General features: G+C 42.8%; 1 protein-coding gene across 3 annotated transcripts in view; it reads right to left on the minus strand.

The window, feature by feature from the left end:
• CDYL2 (chromodomain Y like 2) overlaps window positions 1-15,793 on the minus strand; it is a 207,597-nt gene that overhangs the window by 77,353 nt on the left and 114,451 nt on the right. For 2 of the 3 annotated variants that reach the window (XM_016928528.4, XM_016928529.4), the window contains exon 2: window positions 3,608-4,199. In XM_016928528.4, the coding sequence (XP_016784017.2) occupies window positions 3,608-4,199 (592 nt within the window). 3 annotated transcript variants of the gene reach the window in all.

A 15,793-nucleotide genomic window follows, 5' to 3' on the forward strand; every position in this document is an offset into this window, starting at 1 on the left:
CCCCGGACCACAAAGCCAGTACTCATTATCAGAGAAGACTCAGAATCAAGAGCAGTGTAGAACTGCTGCACACGCCCCACAAACACTGCTGGGGAAAAAACGCAGTCTGAAACCAAAACACCACCCGCCGGAGCCCCAATTTAGCATGTGTTCCACAGTAGATCAGGGAAGTCAGCAGTAAATGAGTAACATGTTACATAAGTTGCTGTTCTGTATGCAGAACCTTAACTCACCAAAGAGAAGTTAAAACCATATAAAAAGCAACAGCCCACCCCCAAAACAAATGCTGTGCAACTGCAGCCAGGATCCCCCATCCCCTTCTGCTGGGCTAAGATGAGCCCTCCTTTGTGCTGCAAACCCCCAGTGCTCACCCTTGGGCCCCTGGAGACTGGATCTTTTAGTCCAGATCAGGGAAGGTGAGGTTAGCGAAGAGGGTAGAAGAAGGACATTCAGGGCTACGTGGGCCTGAACACTGGCTTCAGCAAAGCTTCCCTCTGGCTGAAAACACACATGGAAACACGTTTTGCTGGACTACACCTCTGGCCTGTTGCTGAAAAATTCTGGAACCACGGCATCCCCTGTCTTGGGTCTTGTCCAGGAACCTCAAACCACTCTCTTCAACACTCTCCTTCTCTCTCAAGCAAGGATTCTCAGTCTTTTCCTCTTCCCAGTTCCCCCAGACCTGGCTAACAAGCTAGTTCTGACTAGAAGGTGAAAGGCTGATGGTGGCTGGGACAATTATCACACGAGTGACCACAGAAGACGTCATTGTGGGTATGGTGAAGCCATGCACATGTATGTAATATGTGTTACTCTTTCCATGGAGCCAGCCTCGGGCGCCTTCTCAGCATGGGGCCAGAGGCTGGCATTCCAACTTCCTGGCAAGTTTCAGAGGGAAGCTATAAGTTTCAGAGGGAAAAGTCCATACCTATCTCTTCATTACTCTACTTCAAGCACCCAGCATGGTGAATAACTCTTAGGAAGCCATAAAAAAAATCAGTATTGAATTGAATTAAATTGACACCTGATGTGAAACTTCAAGGTCCCACCCCCCACACATTTGGCCACAAAGCTCATCTCAAAATGCAGTAGAGTCACCCAGGAAGATTGTTAACAAGTCCATCTCCTGGGCTCCACCCCAGACTTAGGAAATCAGATTCCATGGGATCTGCATCTCTCATCAGTTGCCAGATAATCTAATACATACAGAATCTGAGAACCAGTGCCTTAACCTTACGGGCACCAGTGCTATGGGATGTGATTAAGCAAAAGGGCCCTTTTGAAACAGACAAAACAGAACAAAATAGAGGCCAGCATTGGCTCAAGTGGGAGTAGAGAACACACAACGTCAGGCAAATATGAGGAAGATAAGAGATCAGAGAGACAAGAAAGGTCTAGAATAGCATTTTGGAGCTAACAGGACTATCAGTGGATCTCAACAGGTTGGCCCTCACCTGTTTTCCCTGCTTGTGGGGTACCATGCCTTATCACCAGGTCATGGACCAGCAGGCATGAGCAAAGCCGAAGGGTGAAGAGCACAGAGCTCGCAGGTCTGCCTCACCGCAGAAGGTTGCACAGCACAAGAGGCACACCCTCATGTAGACCTCTCTACGAGTCCGGCTTCTCTCCTCCACACTGCAGACTGTCAGCTACAGTCAGCAAATCTTCCTCCCTCATGCTTTACTCTTGGGATTGCCCCATATGAGCAGGGCAGGGGGCTGCTAACAGCTGGAATGCAGGGAACCCCGCCAGAGCCTTGCCCCTGCACCCAAAGGGCCACAAAATCTCCCCTCGCCACCCTTCCTGAGACAGGGAACTCCGCCACCGCCAGCAGCCGTCACAGCAACATCAAACACGGGTGTTTATGCCAAGCCCCATTTACACGAGCCCACTTCTCCCCGAGAGATGAATTTCTAAAACAAACAGCTTTTACATATGTTCACAGGCACAGTCACGTCAGCGTCAGGGATCCCCAGACGGAAACATGAGTCAGCCTGGGGCAAAGATGCTAAGTAAATCCTGTTTGGGTGAAATTCCTCTCTCTGGAGAAAGAGGAGCCTCAACACGGATTGCTCAGATTTCTCAGCAAGAGTCCCTAAAGACAGCAAGCTCTTGCAGGGGAGCCAGCTCTGCACGTTCTGGACTCCAAATCTACCATCGTCACACTGAAGTGTGTTGGCCTCATCACCCCAACCTTCTGTGAGCCCTTCTAACCATTCCCCCTGCATCCAAGCATCCCTGTCCCCACACGCACCCTGGTTTCATCAGGGAATCTGATGGCCCTGTCCTGTTGGGCAATGGTTGTCCACACTCCTGTAAGATTTCTGGACATTCCAAGGCTCGGGTCTCTGGCAGCCAAAGAGACAAATGCCACCAGGTAGACACACAGGTGTCTGAGAAGTGAGGGACTGCACATAACTGGCACAAGTAGCTAACCTGAAAGACTGATGCCATGAAGGACTCAGGTAAGGGGCAATGTGACCACACAGGAAATCTCACGTTTGGGAGTATGAACTACATGGGTCATCACCTCCTGTTTCCTTAATTTTGCCTAAAGAAACTTTGGAAAAAGGAGGAATTCCATAACCTAACACAACATATGCAGGCTGTGTTAGAGTAAGAGGGTGCCAATCGAAAGAATTAGTGCAGGATGAGGTCAAGACAGCATTTAGGACCCACTATAGTCTGAACGTTTATGTTCTGCCAGATTTCATATGAAGAAACCTAAGCCACAACACAATCACAGCATTAAGAGGTGGGGCCTTTAGGAGGTAATTAAGTCATAAGAGCTCCATCCTTCTGGATGGGATTAGTGGCCCTTATAAAAGAGGCTGATGGGCGCTGCCTTGCCCCTTCTATCATGTGAGGACACAGAAGGCACCAGCTAAGAGGAACAGGCCCTCACCCGATGCGGCATCTGCTGGTGCCTTCATCATGGACTTCTAGCCTCCAGAATTGTGAGAAATTAGCTTTCCATTTTTCATAAATTACCCATTCTAAGGTGTTTTGTGACAGCAGCCTGAACAGACTAAGACAGGACCTAATATAGGTCAATCATCCAACCTAGAGACAGCAGAAGGACAAGAGGCTCCAGCACAGGCGCTGGCGTGGTGAACTCCAAGTCCACACTGCGTCTGAGAAGACAGCACGGACCCCAACCCAGACCCCACCTCTCTGGGCTACACTGCTGGGGGCATGATGAGGCTGCAAGCAAGGGCTCTGCACTGTGCCCTGGGAGGCACTGGCCCGCTGAGGACACGTGTCTTGGGTCCTGGGGGTGAGGACTTGAGCTGCCCTCAGAGAAGTGGGTCTAGAGGGGTTACCATGGCCTTGGGTGTCTTGAAATAGAGTCTGGAACTTTGGACCCATTCCAGACCTTGGCTGGAGCATCAGAGGCTTAGCCTCCCCACATGCATGAGGGTCTGTAACCAACACGGGCCTATGACCGAGTCCACAAAGCTCTAGGTGAGAGAGATGAAGGGGGAATTACTGGCTAGCTAAGAGACGGGGATGGAGGTGGGGGTCTTATGTACGTCCCTAGGCTACAGGCAGAGCTCCCCTTTCGCCATGGCCAGAGCCAAACCCAAGAGAAAGAAAAGCTACAAACCGAGCCCGTTCTCCGCCAGTGTGGCGTGGTTCACGTCACATTCACCCACATCTTGCTCTCCAACATGATCATTCAAATCCAAGCCAGGCTGATGGGACCCGTTTCCAAAGTGCCTCTCATCCTTCTCAGAGCCGGCGTCCCCATTTTCCATCCCGTTCTGAGACTTTTTCAGGGGCATTATTTGCAAACCACTGGGGGTAGTCCTGTAAGACACCGTCTTGGCGGCCCTGTCGCCTCCTGAAGAGGGCTTGCCTGAATACCCTTTTTTTGGCTTGGCCAGGGGAGGGTTAATTCGCTTCCGTTTATGGGAGGTCCCCTTGCTCCTTCCAGGATCTGAAGGTCTGTGGGACAGTTTCTCAACCGACGGGCCTCGACTGTCACGCAGCAGCTTGGAGGTACTGGACTGCTTCCCTGACTTGATCCTCTTGTCCTTGGACATGTGCAGCCCATTGAATTCATCAATAAACTCCTCACAGTGCAAGAGGTGGTGCTCTGGCTCCCACGTGTCCTCGGTGCTCCCGTAGCCTTTCCATCGGATAAGATACTCCCATTTTCCTTTCTTGTTCTTCCTCTTGTCTACAATCCTTTCAACCTGCGATACAAGATGAGAGGGTCAGAAAACAGAGAGAGAGGGAGGAAAAAACTCAGTTCCAGGCAACAAGAACACCATTAAGCCTTTGGGATAGAGGCATCTACCCTAGCCAGGGGTGAGCCACGAGCCGTTCAATGCCAGAAGCCAACACTGGCAGGAGGGTTCAAGAAGGCTGGTTTATTTTATGACATCACTGGATGGAACCCAAGGCACATGCAGTCATTTCCCATGATGACGCTAGATGACACGCCCAGCTGGTGGTAGCCACATGTCCATCCAGGCTTACTTTTATTTGAAATTGCCTTGCAAGCTTTCACAAGAGATCTTTATTCTTTTCATTGCACCAAAGTAGATGCAGGCTATTAAAGACCAATTTGGTGTGAGTTCTTCATCCTTATTTATAATAAGTAACATTTGTTGAGCAATTATATGGGAGGTACTATGCCAATTTATCCTTACTTATAACAATACCAATGATCAGTAACATTCACTGGGTGCTTATGAAGCAGACACTATACTAAATGCTGGGCATAGACTCTCCCATCTCATTTTCTCGTGGACAAAAACTCAGTGAAGTAAATATTTTTCTATCCCCAATTTACAGTCAGAGAACGAGGGCTCAGAGAGACCAAGTAACTTAACCAAGTTCCAGAATGGTAAGGGCAGAACTGGGGTTTGAACCACTCTCACCTCAGACTTATTCTCTTACTCACTAGGCCATACTAACTCTCTTAACTGCAAAAATCTTCTACAGTGACCAAAAAGGACTTGAATTGAAAATGTCCAGTTCTCCCCACACAGCTCCCCCAGCTGCAACACAGAGGCACAGCTAGGAGGCAAAGAGATAGGTAACATTTGCTGAGTACCTACTACGCACCTCACATGTCCCCGTGGGTGTACACCACTATTATTTTTCCATTTGATAGATGAAGATATTGCGTATAAGGCAACTCACCTACCATGCACAGCTCGGAGGCGATACTGGTGGGATTCGAACCTTTATGTGTCAGGCCCTAAAGCCATGAGCTACTGTCTACATGTCTTCAAAGGCAAGAAAACCTCCCTTGTCTTTATGTAATCCCGTGGAAAAATACACTCGGAAAATGCCAGTCTCGATGCTAATAACTATTGTATTTAACTGAAGGGTATGTGAGGGTTCATTTAGTATTCTTTCAGCTTTGCTGTAGACTTGAAACTTTTTCAATTAAAAGAAGGTGGAAAATTCCCAATGTTGTACCCTCCAAATGCTAAATTTCAATGAAAAAGTAAGCAGTTATATTCAAAAGTTTATTCTACTTCAATGTCAGTAAAATACGCTTTTCTAGAATGGAATTTTGACCCAATAAAATTAAGTCGAGTGAGGAATAAGCCTCTGAAACTTACAAAAAGAAAAATAAAACAGGTGAGCAAAGGTGAGTACAGTCATAGTTGATAATTGTTGAAAATGGGTAATGAATACATGGGGTAATTTATATGGATGTTTATGTTTACGTGTTTGAATTTTAGTATGTTTAGAATTTTAATCCTGAAAAGTGAAAAAACTTTGAAAAGTGGGATTGTCTCATCAATGGCTTTTGCACAACAGAGGTCATGCAAAATAATTAAACCACTTTCTTTGCCTTGCACTTAATAAATATGCAAATAACTAGACCATACTGCCTCTTTATAATACTGCCTCTTCATAGACAATTTAAATTGTTTCCTTAATTAATTTATCTCCATCCAAACTGGCTATCAAAATTTGTTTCCTTATTAAACGTCCTGGGAACAGGTCTTTTAGATTTATTAGATAATTTTTAGATATAATACACAAACTCTGTAACATTTTTTAAAAAGTAAAATCATGCCTAACTAATCCAATATCCAACCTTTGGGTTAAGGAATGGAGTTACTGAGTATTCCTTTGTAATAATGCTTCAGAATGCCAAGGATTTCTGGAAGAGCCTGCAGCTTTGCTCTTTTTGTGAACATTGTAGGGAGAAATTCTCTACAGGTTTACTGAGGGAGGAAAGAGAGTAAGCAACCTGACATTGCCTGAAACAGCAGCATTTGTGAGGACACCAACCTAGGAACAGCAGCAGTGCCCAGATATTTCCTGGGAGCTAAGGGATGTGGTGCATTCTCATGGAAGCCTCCAGCTCTAGAAAATATATGCTCACTTCCCGGGATGGAGAAATTTCCTCCCCAGGATGAAGTGGAGGACCATGTTAGACAAATAGCCAACACAATGGATGAGTGCGTGGGTGGGTGGATGGATGGGTGGGTGGGTGGGTGGGTGGGTGGGTGGATGAATGGATGAATGGATAGATGGATGGTGGGATGTATGGGTGACTAGATGTATAAATAAATGAATAGATGGCTGGATAGATGGATAGATGGATGGTAGGATGTATGGGTGACTAGATGAATAAATAAATGAATAGATGGATGGATGGATGGATGGATGGATGGCTGGATGGATGGATGGACAGATGTGGGATGGATGAAAAGGTGGGGACAGAAGTGGGTTCATAAATGGATGGACAGATTAATAGATGACACTTATCAAAATGGCATTAGCAAAATATTTAAGAACAGGGCTTTGTAACAAAACGATCTGTTTTAAATTCCCTGCTATGCCTCTTATCATGTGTTCTTGAGCAAGTTACTAAACCTCTTTGGGCCTCAGATGACTCACAGAGCAAGGCAGAAGTAATAGCGCCTATCTCTTGGGGTTGTTGTGGGAAATACACAACTATGTACGTTTGCATTCCACAATAATCTTGCATAGACTCCTGTGACCACAAACCTTAGTGGTGTCTAAAGACAGAATGTTCCTCCACCTTTCAGAATATGACCCCTTAAAACAGTCAACTCCTCCATGGGAAGAAGAGAGAGTAGACCTACTTAGATAAGTGCTTCCATGTATGGAAGGTGGCTATGCATAGTTGGGCTGCATGAAAAGCTGAAGGTTAGCAAGGGTGCAGGGTCTAGATGGCTACTGGGGGCCACATTGGAGGCAGAGCTTAGCTTTGTTCCCTCCAAATTACTGGAGGTTGCAATCACAGAGTCATAGGTAGCTTTATGGGGGACATCAAGGCTTAGTTCTTCTACCTCTGGTCCCATTCACAAAGCCACTGGGTGGCTTGTCAACAATCTCTACTTAACCCAATACCAATGATGAGCAGTATTAACAGGACCATCTCTAATAGCCTGGTATGTGGAGGAAGACACCTTGGCTCTGTCATTTTCTATCCGTATGACCTTGGGCATGTCATCCCACCTCTCTGGCCTTGGTGTCCCCATCTGTAAAATATATAATAATAAAAAAAACTGAAAGAATTAAGATACAGGAAAAGCATCACTACAAGATGAATGGATGACTCTGATACATATGAACTTCAGTTGACAAAACTGCTTTTATATACATTGTTTCACCCCCAATTTAAAAAAGCAAACAAACACAAGGTTTTTGCAGGTTCAGAAAACACTGTTTTTTCTGAAACACTGGAATAACCACAAAAAACTCAGGGGAAAGCTGGCTCCCAAATACCCCAGCATACTTTGATCTCCGGCATCTCTCAGGACCTAATCTTCTATACATCTTTGTGTAGGTTTCTGACTCTTTTCCTCTTCTCAGGAGCAACTCAAACAGAACCTGAATTCTAACTTGTTTTGTTGATAGAAAAAGCCCAAGTCGTTTAGGACTTGACCTTGCATATGACTGCAACATTCTCTCTCTGGGAAATCCTTTTTAAGCTCCTCCAAACTTCCTGCACTGTCTCATAACTCCTCACACCAAAAACAAACAAAGAAAAACAAACAAAAAACAGAGAGCTGGTACCCCTGGTCCTGGCAGCTCTGTCTCTTGATGCTCTGCCCCCTCTCTACCTGGGCAGGCCACTTGCTTTACCTGAAGCTCAGTCCTTCCAAATGGAAACAATAATTAATTATCTTCCCTTTATTTGCACATATGAATGAATGAATGAATGAATGATATTAGAAAATCCTGTGTACACACCCCCACCAGCTTCTTTTCTCAAAAATAAGCAATCTGAGATGCTGAACTATTCCTCAGAGTTCAATCAAATCATTCATTAACATTTACTCTCCATGATCCCAGCTAATGTGAGACTCTGCTCTATTGCAGGTGGCAGGCAGGGAAATGCTGATGCTATTATTACCGGTGCCAGGATGCCACCTGGATGGCTGTCTCAGTAGGATTAATACTGATGACAATCATCTTGACTGGTACATGCATAGTTCCAGGAACTGTGTAAATCACTTTCAGGTGTTAGATTTCATCTTATGCCCAGCTTTCCGGCTGGACATCATTCTCATTTGACAGGGGAGGAAACTGAGGCTCAGAGAAGGTAGGTAACTTTCCCTTGATCACATAGTCAGTAGCTGGTTAACCAAGATTTGAACCCAAGTTCATCTGACTGCAACAGCCTGAGTTCCTAGCCACATCTTGCCAGTGAGAAGCTATTAGAACAGGGCAGGGCCAAGCAAAGCATGAACCATTGGAACAGCAACAAGAGGAACGGATACTGAGGAAGGAAACGGCTTCATGGAAGTGACGCATACAATAACTCTTCAAGGATCACTGATACGCGAGGCACCAGTGTGCAACAAGAAACCTCGCAGACCGCCATCATGGCTCACAGGCTAGTGGGAAACACAGGACTTAAAAGAAGGAGCACAACATTATACGTAGTAACAAATTAGAAAAAGCACTCTGGGCCGGGCACGGTGACTCAGGCCTGTAATCCCAGCACTTTGGGAGGCTGAGGTGGCCGGATCACCTGACGTCAGGAGTTCGAAACCAGCCTGGCCAACATGGTGAAACCCCATCTCTACTAATAATACAAAAATTAGCTGGGCGTGGTGGCATATGTCTGTAATCCCAGCTACTCCAGAGGCTGAGACAGCAGAATCACTTGAACCCGGGAGGCGGAGGTTACAGTGAGGCGAGATCGCACCACTGCACTCTAGCCTAGGAGACAGAGCGAGACTCTGTCTCAAAAATAAAAAAAAAATAAAAAAAATAGAAATAAAAAAGGACTCATACTCTGATGGCAAAGAGGAAGGTGCTGTGAGAAACAATGGCAGCGGGAATGGATTTACTTCAAACAGAACAGTCACGAAGGCTCCTCCAAGAAAGGACAATTTAAACTGACAGCAAACTCAGCCTGTAGAGATGAGAAGGACTGGAGCAGTGAGGGGCCTTCCAAGCAAGGGAGACCACCCCCTCCTCCTCAGCCTTTCCACTAGCAGGCTGATAACATACCACCATCAACACCTAACATTGATTCACCATGACTAAGGGCCAGCTGCTGCTGTACTTGATCCCTATACATTAACTCTCCAAAATAACCCAGCAAGGTAAGTAATTTTATTTTCTTATTTTTTATATAGAGGATAAAACTGAGGCACCCAGAAGTTATGGACTTTGGTAAGCACAGAAGAGCTAAGACTTGGTCTAATGCCTCTGGCTCCAAATCCCATGCTCTTGGCGACTACATTATATACACCTCTCATCATGTAGTGGGTCCAACCTGACCAAGGCTGGCAGCATATCTGCAGCTTCAGGCTCTTCCCCTCAACTCCTGCCAATTTCCTTGAAGTCCTGAAGCATCTTTCCACCACTTCGGATTAGCCTCCTGTTCTGGCCTCTCCTAGAGCCCCTACCATGCCAGCCGCAGGGTCTCCTCTCCCTCTGCTTCAATTCTTCATTGGTCCAAATGGAAACAGACTCATCACCAGTCATAAGCCCCACCCCAGATTCCCACCAAACCAGCACAACGTATAAAATTACAATTGCTCTGGAACCCAGGATTACAATCAAAGATTTTGCAGACTCCTGAAGGGATATCGTCCCAACACATGGCACTGGATTGAGAAATTTTGGGTTTACTAGTACATGTCTTGGTCTCTGGGAGCAAAAAGCAAGGCCAAAAAAAAGAACAGAGAAAGAAGACATCCACGCCTACAGCCTCTGCCCATCCATATACCAGAGCAGCCATCCCTGGCCAGAAACACCTCATTCCCTAACTCTGTACCTCAAAGCCCACATCCCTGAAGACCTTTCTTTCTGCACCCTTTCAACATCCTGAGACAACTCCCTTGGGGGCGGAAGGGCGAAGGCACCCCATGGTTACAACTTGGGGTATGAAGTCCTCAGGAAGGATAAAGAGGGCAAGTTCTGGGAACAACTTGGCATGGGCTATTTAAAATCCAGAAGACTTAGATTGCTTCAGCTAATCTAGCCAGAGAAGGCAGTAGGTTTTTCCCGTCCAGTGCAGCAAAACTACACAAGGGAAATGGCTGTCAGACCAAGAAGTTTGGCTCAGAGCCATGTAAACCAAGCTAGATTCTGGGCAAGGGTCTGACTGGGGGACTCTGTGGCATCCAAGTGGTGAGAGAGACCAACAGGAATTTCCACATCCATTCTGCTGGAAAACACTACGCCTAGAGAGACCTCACACAAAATTAGTAATAGCAGCATCATCACACAACATAGTCATAAAAATTTTTAAAACATAAGAACATGATCATAACTAAAATGTTCTCAGTACAATCACACCAGTGAAGAGTACTGCTGTATATTTTTGAAAATTATTTGTGGTGTGTCTTCCAATACTACAGAAAATATGACCCATGTTTTTAAAAGAGAGAGAAGAAGAGATACATGATGAAATGAAACCAACAGGTTGAGAAGGAAGCTGAAATGAAAAAACGATTCATTTACATAAGAAAGGATGTAAAGGAATCAAAGAGAAAATGCAAGCAAGGGAATAAAATTCCCGCTGGAACCAGGAAAGGACAGAACCAACATGCGGGAAATCACACCAGCGACATAGACAACATACTCGAAAAGCTGTCCAAGAGAGCAGGAGAAAAGGACACAGAAATTTTAAAGAAAGCACTAAGGAAAATGAGAATAGATACCTAGAAGAGTTAATAGAGATCCACCCAGTCTAAGTCCAACAAAGAGAAAAAAATCTAAACAGGGCAGAAACGCTAATCAAGTCATAATAGAAGAAATCTACGTCCTAAGTCTGCACGTCAAAAGAAGATTTCACTGACGGGGGAAGGAGAGTTTGAGAATAGATCAACTTTATTTCTATCCACGCAAAGCTTCTTCATTTCAAAAAAATGAATTATCTGCCTCATCCCCCAGCCCTCCCCCATCCAAAAATCAGGCCAACTTCAGAACGTTATGTTCCAGAACACCTGTTGAAGCAACAAATATTCTGAACTCAAGAATTCTATTCTATAGCCCAAGTGGTCCTTCGGATGAGAACGGGGGAGGAGGATATCTCATCTCTTAGGGGACAAAATAGGAATTGCCCATTTAAAACATGACTCAAACAGGTACTTCAGAGAACAATTTTAAACCTAAATTTTTAACGTAAAACTGGAGAAGGTGTAGTAAGAATACATATTAGGATTAATGCTATACAACGATACCAAATAAATACCTGGAGTTGAGGCTTAAGTAATCATTGTAATTATGACAAATTGAAAGCAAATATTAAATGATTTTCAAAGGATTACTTGCATATATAATGTGAAAATAGAAAGCAAAACTATAATAATGTGATTTTTAAATGCCAAGTTAAGATAATGAGTATAGGAAATGGTCAAACATGAAGAAGAGTGAAAACTTAACTGAATGATGTCTGCCTTTATCACTAGAGTAACATGTTTGTGTATATTGACAAAACAATTACTTTCAAGAAAGAACACATGCCCATAAAATGACACGATCGATGATCAGAGCATTTTTACTCATAACAGACAAAACCTGGAGAAATCTAAGTATTTTAACAGAATAAATAGACCATAGCATATCTGTGCAGAGAAGTACCACTCAATAATAAAAAGGAATGACACACACAACAATTTGGAAGAAACTCACAGGCATTATGCTGAATGAAGGGGCCAGACTCAGAAGACTACATACCAGGCAAACTCATCTATAGTGATCGAAGCCAGATCAGTGGCTGCTGGGTGTGGGGGTGGATGGCGGGGTGGGGGTGAGAGTGATTGCAAAGGCCATAAGGCAACTTTCTGGGGAAATGGAAATGTTCTATAATTGGATTTGCGTGGTGAGGTATACATCTGTCAAAAGTCACTTTTACACTGAAAACGTGTGTAATCATATATAAGTTACACCTCAATAAAGTTGTTTGGAAGACACGCACAAAACACACAGAAATAAAAAGAGGAAATATGCATTTCAAATCAAATGAGAAGACGGAAATAAGGTCCATATTGCAAAAGAAATTGTATTAAAGCATAAAAGACAAAAAGCATTAAATAAGACAGCAGAAATGAGGCCAAAGATATTATTTACAAAAAAAAGTTCTGTATGTGAATACTAACAGCGGCTTAATTTGTCATTTCCAAAAACTAGAAACAACTATATTCTTCAACAAGAAAACAGATAAACAAACTGAAGTTCATCCGTATAACAGAATACCACTCAGAAATTAAAAGGGACAAACTATTACTTGGTACAGCAACATAAATGAATCTTACATTCAGGTGCCAAGGACCAGAAGAGGGGATGATTACCAATCGGCTACACAAGGGAATCTTTAGGTGATTAAACTGTTCTGCGTGGTCCTGTGGGGGTGGATTCATGACTGTACATTTGTCAAAAACCACAGAGCTGTAGACCACAAAAAAAGAGTGACCTTTTCTGTACACACTTTAAAAAAAAAAAAATCAACCAAGGTGTCAGGGGCTCCCAGGATGGAATGCATCCAGTGACAAATGAATCTCACTGTATTACAGATGTATGATACAACCTAAATACAAGAGACAGGGAAAAGGAGCTGACCCAAGTAACTTTAGAAAACCATGTTTTAAGTGGACAAAATAAAGACAAAGTATACAAATACTGTATTCTAGTTCAGCAGTCCCCAATCTTTTTGGCACCAAGGACCAGTCTCATGGAAGACAATTTTTCCACGATGGGCGGAATGGTTTTAGGATGAAACTGTTCCACCTCAGATCATCAGGCATTAGTTAGATTCTCATAAGAAACATGCAACCCAAATCCCTTGCATGCGCAGTTCACAAGAGGGTTCGTACTCCTATGAGAATCTAATGCCACTGCTGATCTGACAGGAGGCGGAGCTCAGGTGGTAACGCTCCCTTACCCACCACTCACCTCCTGCTGTGTGGCCCGGTTCCTAACAGGCCACGGTCTGGTACCAGTCCATAACCAGGGGGTTAGGAACCCCTGCTCTAGTTGGTAAAATTGTTTTTCGCAGAGGTACAAAGAATTTAAAAAATGACCTTAAGCATACACCAGGTTTGAGCAAATATGTAAATAATTGATAGGAAATGAAAGCCAGGTTTCTCACTGGCTTAAAAAAAAAGCTATAAATAAGCTAAAGGAGAAGATTACAACAAACCCTGGAATACTGAATCGGAGTAAGAGGTATCAGTATAAACTCATGTTTACTTTAATACATTTACACATATAAACATGGAAATATACATATATGTATACATGAGTTAGAGCACACACATATTTCCTACATCTTTCCTCTGAGAAGACCAAGAAGCAGTCACACCCTACTATCAATGAGCACATCCAGCAACACAGATCATGGTTTCTTAATATCACTCTCCAATGAAAAAAACTAGGGCTCCCTAGGAAAATGCCTAACTCTAGGGCTGGGACAGAAAACATACAAGATGATCCTAGAAGATCTGAGAGTGCTAAAAGGTATGAAAGTGCTCCAAATAAATAAATAAACCCACAATGATGGGAATATATCAAAAGGGCCAAATGAAAGAGCTCCCGATGGCCAAAACTGAAACAATCTGAGTAACAGAACAAAATTAAGCAACATGCTCCTGATAATAAGAGTAACCCAAAGAATATATATCCCAAAGAATTATAACCCGAAGAATAAATATTCAAGTGTCCATCTGATATAAACAGGTGAATTAATCAGCAGTTAGCCAATTATGGCCTGCAGGCCAAATCTGGCCAGATGTTTGTTTTTGGAAGTAAAGTTTTATTGGTACACACCCATGTCCATGCATCTATGTAATATCTGTGGCTGCTTTCACAATACAACAGTAGAAATGAGTTGTTGTCACACAGAGTGTTCAGCTCACAAATATTTACTCTGGCCCAAGAAAAAGTCTGCCAACACTTATCACTATACAAAACCACAAAACCAAAGATAAATAATAAAAGCGGAAGAAAGAAACAAAGGCTATACAAAACAACCACAAAGCAAATGACAAGAGTAAGTCCTAACATATCAATAATAACATTGAATGTAAATGGATTAAATTCCCCAGTTAAAAGATAAAGAATGACTGAATGAACTAAAAAAGCAATACCCAACTACATGCTGCCTATAAGAAATTCACTTCACCTGTAAAGACACACACAGATTGAAAGTGAAGGGATGGAAAAAGATACACTACACAAACAGAAACCAAAAATGAGCAGAAGTGGTTATATTTATAGCAGATAAAATAGACCTTAAGTTTAAAAACTGTAAAAGGCAATAAAGGAGGTCATTATATAATGATAAAGGGATCAATTCAGCAAAAGGAAATTACAAATGTAAATATGTATGTACTCAACACAGGAGCACCCAGATATATAAAGCAAATATTATTAGATCTAAAAGGAGGGACAGACCTCAATACAATAATAGTTGAGACCTTCAACACACCACTCTCAGCACTAGACAGATCAAGCAGGCAGAAAATCAACAAACATCAGCTTTAACCTCCACTACAGACCAAATGAATCTACCAGACATTTACAGAAGGTTTCAATCAACTGCTGCAGAATGCATATTCTTCTCATTAGCACATGAAGCATTCTCCAGGATAGACCATACATTATGCCACAAAAGTCTCTACAAATGTTTTAAAAATTGAAATCATATCAATTATCTTTTCTGACCACAATGAAATAAAACTAGAAATCAATAACAAGAAAAACCTTGAAACTGTAAAAATAATCGAAATCAAGCAATGCGTTCCTTAACAACCAATGAGTCAGTGAAGAAATTAAGAAGGGAATTTAAAAATTTCTTGAAACAAATGAAAACAGAAACACAACATACCAAAACCTATGGGATACAGAAAAGCAGTACTAAGAGAGAAGGTAACAGCAATAAACATCTGAATCAAAAAAGCAGAAAGATTTCAAATGACCTAATGATACATCTCAAGGAACTAGAAAAGCAAGAAAAAACCGAACTCAATAGACAAAAAGAAATAATAAAGATGAGGGCAGAAATAGGGACTAAAAAATACAAAAGGTCAACAATACAGTTCTTTTAAAATATAAAATCAACAAACCATTAGCTAGACTAAGTAAAAAATAGAGAAGACACAAATAAAATCACAAACAAAAAAGACATTACAACTGATATTATCGAAATACAAAAAATTCTAAGAGACTATTACAAACAACTATATGCCAACAAATTGGAAAGCCTAGACAAAATGAATACATTCCTGGACACATACAACCTACCAAGATTAAACAGGAAATACAAAATAGAAATAGGAAACCTGAATAGACCAATTAACAAGTAACAAGATGGAAGAGTAATAAA

The sequence above is a fragment of the Pan troglodytes genome, chromosome 18, assembly GCF_028858775.2.
Source record: "Pan troglodytes isolate AG18354 chromosome 18, NHGRI_mPanTro3-v2.0_pri, whole genome shotgun sequence".
Lineage (NCBI taxonomy): Eukaryota > Metazoa > Chordata > Mammalia > Primates > Hominidae > Pan > Pan troglodytes.